The following is a 7,417-nucleotide window of genomic DNA, read 5'->3' on the forward strand; positions in this document are numbered from 1 at the left end:
CCCAATTTTAGTTGAACTAAAGGTACCAAAATAGCCAGCCTCATGGTACCGTACATGTGGCAACTATTTCCCCTTCTTTGTATATCCGACCTTATTCCCGTATTGTCAACTCGTAAAGCATTTAGTATTGTTTATTATAAAACATGTAGTTTGAATTAGTTTTTTGAGGACACATTTGCTGTGTGGTATGTATTTTCATTCCTTCTTTTAATTTAACGATGGTAATTAACATTGGTATATACGGTATAAAATTGCCAGGTGTTCACACTCGTGTAAGTTCCTTTGGTGGGAACAGCACTATAGCATATGTAATATTTTAAAATATAAGTTTGCCTAAATGAACGCATTTAGAACTTACCTCGTGCATCTTGAGATGCCCCGAAGTTCTAGGTCGGCTTATATGCGGGTCATGCACTTTTTAGTCTTTATACCAGTTCAGTTCGAGGGGTCGGCTTATACACGAACGGGGTTATATTCGAGTATATATATATATATATATATATATATATATATATATATATATATATATATATATATATATATATATATATATATATATATTAATACAAGAGGCAACATAAATCTTATATATATATAATAATATTAGTAATACAAGAAGCAACATTAATCATACATATAAAATAACATTATTAATACATATTGCATGCATAATTGAGGGATGTAAAAATGTGGGTGGGTGGGGTGTGTAATTAAGATTACAGTGATATAATTTCACTACGGAGAAGCGAATAATGTTTCTCTAATGATGTTTTTGGTGAATTAAGATATATTCTTTTTCGCGTGGAGAGAATTCTGATTTTCCGTTTGTAAAAGTGCCAGATAATATAGGAAGAAACAATTGGGTAAATAAATAAAAATTATTCTGGCTTAATCAAACATCAGACGCTCCATTAAAAAGTGCGTTGCATTTTCTAAACCATTTCCACAAAAAAGTTGAATTTTTGAGAAGATTTACCAGATAAAAGATCTGAGTTCATAGAGTTACACTGATACGTCATTTAATTAGTCTTTCTAGCTTTGGTTCATTATATTTTTTGTTTAGATAGTAATTAATTGTATACAGACATTATATTGGGAGGCAAGGGGGATTTGACTGTTCTAAATTATAAGGTCCTCATTTTCAACTGCATTATTCAAAAATCCATTTAAGATAAACAAGAGTTACTAGTGAGCCTGATATCGCTCACCTGCATAGGTAAGAGCTCCTAATAAATATGCACAGATACTGCTGATAATAAATCTCACCCGAGGTATCGATGGTAATAGTTTACAAATTTGCCCTAAACTGGATCAGAGATTCAGTTTCTAGACTGGCTGCCTGCTCAGTCATTCAGATGTCTGAATGCCTCGTACACTCATTTACATGTGCAGATACCGCTAATAATCAAATTCATGCAAGCTCTGGATGACATAGTACTCATAGGACAGGCCCCAAAAATTTGGATAGTTTCTATCCAAGGTAATATGACACCCCAGTTGAATAGCCCTCTGCTATTAACATCCCAAGCCCATGCCTGTGTGAGCCTGATGAGTTCTTCCAGGCTGGTGTAAACTACTGTATGAACCCGGTTATTAGTTCACAGAACCTCCAAATATTGCAATTGAAGCAAGTGTTTGGACAATATAATGAGTGTCGTTTTATATGCATTTCATTACTGTACTATAAAGGCTTATTACTTCATATGATTTTTTTCTTCCAGCCACATAGAAACATTCTATATGGTTTTATGAATAGTCCATGTAAATTAATAAAGTCCAATGAACGAATCTGATATTTATTTTCCAAATGATGATATGTAAATTAAAAGTATTGTCAAAGTTTACATAAACATTTCGTACATCTGAACCAGAACACATCAGAGGTAACATCTATGGTACGATATCAACTATGCGTCTATCCATGCTTATTACAAGATCCTAGAATTATTTGAGCATAGTATTTACAACTGTTCAAAATGCTGCCCTATGGGGTACACTGTCCACATTGTGTGTTATTTCCATTTCAAATGAATTCCTTTTTAAGGTATGAGTCGTTATCCTATCTGAATTGCACTGGACTTTAATGGCCATTCAACATTTTCATCATTCCTTTCTAAGTCCTGTAGTACATTATTTGTTGTGTTTTACAACGTCTGGTTGCTGATCGCTAGGAAAACTTCATCTTTCTGGAAAAGAACACAAATTCATCCAAGTACACTGCTGTATGGTAAACAATGAAACTTAGATTCAAAAATAGATCTTGATGGAATGCGATTTATGGGTTCCTCAAAACTGTATATATAGATGCACCACGGTAAGGTATATAAATCAGTTTAATACGGATAATTAACACACAGATGCATGCAAAGTTTTTGTCCCAAGAAGAATGTATCTACTGAGGAAAATAAGTACTGATGTTGATAAAATGTAAATTGATCTACAATTGGCCATTTGATATGTGACGTTTGACCAAAACAGTCCAGTACAAATTTTCCCCATATTTAGCGGCTAAGTTAACAGTTTTTCTTTCAAAGATGTTGCCAGGAAAAATGAGAAGCAGAAATCTATGAGAAGTAGCTATACATTTAAAATGATCTATAAATAATTTTGTTTATTTTATGAATAGCTATCTGATAAACCTTACTGAAGCATTTTATGATCAAATAGAATAATTTAAACTATGTATAACGGCAATGTACATGTATGCATGTGTGGTGTGCTTAATTACAATTCAAATTCAACTGCACAGCTTATTCATAGAGAACCCAAAAAGAAAGAGAAAGAGAGAAAAAAGAAATTTGTTGAGTTAAAAATGTTTGTATGCTTACCTTGGAGTTGACATTAGAGGCTGTCGTTTTCTCGGATTCTGTTTGCATGGTGTATCATGCAAGGCACATTTCTTTGATGTTCGTACTCTAGTTTGTTTCGCACAATTAATTTTCTCCTGGAGTAGCTCCTCTGGTATTGATAATAATTGTTCTTTGTCAGATACATGAACATCATCTCCAAAACTGTAATAAACTTCACCGTCTGGACACATGGAAATACAACAGTATCGAAGAAGATCTGGCAAAGCGGCCTCGTGACACCATATAGTCAATAAATAATCTATCTGAACTTGAATAAGGCTTCCTAAATTCCTCAGGGCACTTTCCGGGGGCATCCATGTTTGTGGATGTCGGAATTCTTTCCCAGGCATTTTGATTGTCATTTGCCTTACTTCTTCAAAGGACAATGCAGCTGCATTGTAGATCTTTGGACAGTACAAATCCTTTAAAAGGAAATGTATGCATCAATATTTAGCATTATGGATGAAATTGACTCATCTGTCTCATGTGAAAGAGTTTGAAAAGCTCAAGACCTTGATTGTCAATGGCTTTCGTTAAAATCTTTTCGTGTGAAATTCCATAATGTCGTGGCAAAAAGTCATTTCCTCCCATGCACAAAATGATGGCAATCAGAGCCGCGGAATACTTCTTATTGAAGTATCTTTCAATACTTTCTATGATTTTGGAAATGTTGTACAGCTCAGGCTTTTGTTTCTGTAGCCAAACATAAACAGGGCGTGTAAAGGTTCCAGTTTGGTTTCTTTTCCAGTGGAGACTGATACCAAATAGGTGAATTAGGACTGTGTCGATATCAGCTGATGATACAAAGTTGACAACAGAATCTCCATCAGACAACTCAGCATCAAGCTCCTTCATCCAATCAAGTTGAGCCATTTCTGCTTCTCCCTTTCTCTGCCTGATGTTAGACAGCTTCTCAATACCAACAATTCCTGATTCGGAAGTAAATCGAACTCTCAGTGGTGTTGTGAAAGGACAACATGTGCAGGGGACCTCTTGGCAATGACATGCTGTCAGCAGAGCTTCACTGTCTATATCCAGTATAATATTTTGCTTAAGAAGAAGCTGATCAATGTGATTGCCTAAATAGGAACTTACAAGTTTCTTGCCGGTCGCTGTTCCCACAACAGAGGGCTTGTGAAATTTATCTTCACTGATCACCTCTTTTTCTTCCTTCAAATGTAAGATAGATATTTTTCCTTTAGAATCCCGCATTTTTCTTGTATGTGCTTTTAGTGTGTCTGGCGTGAAGGAATATTTTTCCTCACATATAACAATGTGACGTAAATTTGGAAGGTGTCCTATCAACTTGTGAAGAATTGCCTTTGATACGTACTCTAAGTACTGGTCTCCAGTCGAAGCTGATGTCTTGAACTTCACACTGGCAAATTCTACAACTGAAGCTTTCGTTTGTTCCTTTATGGTCGGTGGAACAGCTTTGAAATCTGTTAGGATGAACTCATCTAAGTCTGGCAAATCGACCTTTTGCTCACTTGTAGCTCTGGTATCAGATATTTTCTTTATCAACTCGAGAAGAGCTATTTTCACACCAGCTGATTTATTAGTGGATGATTTTGTCCCATCTGGCTTAAAGATTGACTGACAAGTATTCATGGAAGAGCTTAGACAGTCCACAATCGTTGTCATCTTCTTTACTGTCCTTTTTCTTTTCTCCTCGCTTTTTTCTTTCATGCTCTTACATGATGTATTTTTTGGTACGCCTTTAGTCCTCTTGATTGTTGACCCTTTTGATCTTTTTATTCTGTTAATGAGATGTTTGGGTCCGTTTATCAATTCAATGTTAGGACAATCATTAAGTGTCATACCCAATAGACACTCTCTTGCTGCATATCTGTGAATCATGAATGTTCCTATCTCTTCTGTGGTTGAATCTAACATCTCTTGCTGAACCTCTGGATTCTCCTTGTGATATACATTTCTTAGAATGGGATCAAAACTTGATGACATTCCATTTCTTCGATGTATCAGACCAACTGTTCTTACAATATGGCCCAAGTCATTATCACTGGCTTTTCTTCCCATGTACCTTTCTGAAATTTTGGATGCTATCTCTTCATCTTTTTTCTCATCTTGCTTAATCTTTGAAGCATCCTCTCCTGAGATGACAGACTGGATTACTTTATGGACTTGTCTCTGCTCGTCTACTGTGGACATCCTTATCATTACATTGCTTAGTGTGGCCCCTGGTCGAATACATTTCTTTGCATCTCTGTGGTCAATCTCTCGAGCAGTGTCTAATCCAAACCTGACAATACTACCATTGTGAGAGGTACTGAATAGAGCATGTTTCATTTGTCTGTGAAAGTGACTTGATTTGTAATGTTCTATCAAAAGCCGTGTGCAAAATCCAGCATAACTGGAAGCTCCATTTAAGAATGAGAACGGAAGTGAAGACTTCACACCGGCCAGTAGTAAGTTGTATCCATCTTTTCCTCCTAGTCTTTCAGCAACGGCGATGGCTACAATTTCGTCACAATGCCTCATTATATCAATATGCAGGGAAAACGTTTTATTCTCAGTGGATGTTTTCTTAATGAATTCTTTCAACATTTGTCCCCATCTCAATTCAAGCTGGCTGACGGATAACTCCTGATCACACAAATTGTTTTCCAGCTCCTGTGCATGTGAATGTGGTAGCGAGTTGATAAACGTGATGATAACCGAGATATGCAAAGCTGCTGACAATCGCCAAACATTTCGCGTGGCTGTCTCGATGTTCTCGATACTTACCAATTTACTGCAGTCTTTTTCAATATCATCATCTCTCATATATTTCAGTATATGAATGAGGCCTGATGTTTCATAAGCTGATATTAAATTCATGATTTTAGACTTTCTCAAGTGCAGTACTGAAATTCTGGAAGAAATATTGCATACTTTTTGTTCCCATCTATAAGCTTAAAAAGATTTCTGGCAATCTTTTAGTCAGGTGCAAACAGAACCTTATCATTTGTTTCACTCAGTTCAGCCTCTCCAAAAAATCATCAGAACCACTTTCAATGTGGTTATGTCGTCATCTCTACCACTGGAGGGTGGAGGATGGCGGCATAATAGTGGCTGTGATGGTGTGTTGTTTAGATCCTGATACTCTAGTATGCTACTATCAGTACTGCAGACAACAGTTTCATCTTTGTTTGTCATAAATGGTATCTGTATTTCTTCAAGGAGGGCTTGAACATCTTGGAGAATATCTTTATTAGCACCAACTTTTATCCTAATATTTGAATATTCTTCCTCCTCCTCTTCGTCTTCTTTTCCTCTTTTTTTTATTAATTTTATCTTTATACATTGGATGTACATCCTCCTCATCTATATCACTGACATCAATATATGGTAACAAATCACAAGATACATTTGGATCAACCTGGATGTTTTTCATATCCTCGATTGTATCCCCATTACTGTCAACTGATCTAATGGAGGTAATGGCTCCATTAATGCTCTCTATATCTTCACTGGAGATGTTTGGTGGGAAGTTTTCCGTTCTATCATTATTACTAATTTTATCCATTTTCTCCAAATCATGAATGGCCAAGGATGAAAAGCTTTCATCTAGATCCATGTTTTCTTCCTGAAATTCTGAATTTTCCATCGAAGCCGCTTTGCCTAGAATGTTTGTGAAGGGCTGTAATGATGTAAGTCTTGTCCATATGTATTTCAGGCCCCATTTAGCTCGCTGCTGAAAACGTTCAAAAGCACACTCTTCATCAGAGGTCATCTTTAGTAGAACCCATTCTAGATCTTCTTTTTCCAGCGGTGGTGCTTCCTTGCATGCACAATCTTCTTTTTCTTCACGCAGTGGAAGATGCCATGTTAATACATCGTTTCAATCTTTTGGAATGCCTTTGATTGTAATGGGCAGGGTGCATAGTTGATTTATTCTCCTTTCACCAGGTTGTAGGTCAGTTTTCATGGTGAGCTGGACCAAATTGTCCATGAAAAATATAAGATGACAGTCTCTGAGACAAACCAAATGTTCAGAAGATGAGACATCACTTGCTTTTATATAGCAAAGTGGATATGGTTTCATCTACGTTTTAAAGTGACAAAGGTCTGGATCTGCAGCTTTCTTAAGACGTCTGTCTCCATTTCGCAGACTTTGACTCATACTGGTAGCTGTTGTGATGGAAAAAACAGATGTGATGTTATAGTAGTTGATGAACAACTCATCTGTGACAATATCTTGTATGAGACCACTGTAATTTCTGTTAAGTATGTTCAGTGATGAATCGAAATGGCAATATAAAGAGGATAGTTTTGATGTGTAGAAATCATCTGATGATCGACGCCTGAGGCTGTCTTTGTTCAGTAGTGTTTGTTCTAATAAACACTGGAATGGTAAAGGAACGTACAAGCGCCATTCTCTCATTATTTGAAAGTGGTTCATATCTAAGGGATCAGCAAGCCAATGTTTCTCCTCTTTAAAACATTGAAAGCAAAAGGAGTCAAGAATTCTATATTCCTCTGGGAGATCTTGGACATCCAAACAAGATGAAAGTGACACATAATGAGGTTGGAGTTTTCCAGATTTTAGATGACTTCTTGCAAGA

General features: G+C 36.4%; 1 protein-coding gene across 1 annotated transcript; it reads right to left on the reverse strand.

The window, feature by feature from the left end:
• Positions 1 to 2,083: 2,083 nt before the first annotated feature.
• On the reverse strand, positions 2,084 to 5,691 carry LOC149807161 (uncharacterized). Its single transcript, XM_089962902.1, has 2 exons — positions 2,829 to 5,691; positions 2,084 to 2,186 (listed from the first exon to the last, which is right to left on the reverse strand). Exon 1 carries the CDS (start codon positions 5,688 to 5,690, stop codon positions 3,306 to 3,308), a length of 2,385 nt encoding a protein of 794 aa, XP_089819028.1. The 5' UTR covers position 5,691; the 3' UTR covers positions 2,084 to 2,186; positions 2,829 to 3,305.
• Positions 5,692 to 7,417: the final 1,726 nt, after the last annotated feature.

The sequence above is a fragment of the Sinohyriopsis cumingii genome, chromosome 1 (assembly GCF_028554795.1).
Source record: "Sinohyriopsis cumingii isolate HCF-2022 chromosome 1, ASM2855479v2, whole genome shotgun sequence".
Taxonomy (NCBI): domain Eukaryota; kingdom Metazoa; phylum Mollusca; class Bivalvia; order Unionida; family Unionidae; genus Sinohyriopsis; species Sinohyriopsis cumingii.

Bases quoted from the DNA above. Each gene is read 5' to 3' on its own strand.
- LOC149807161 (XM_089962902.1), bottom strand. From the start codon at position 5,690: ATGAATTTAATATCAGCTTATGAAACATCAGGCCTCATTCATATACTG.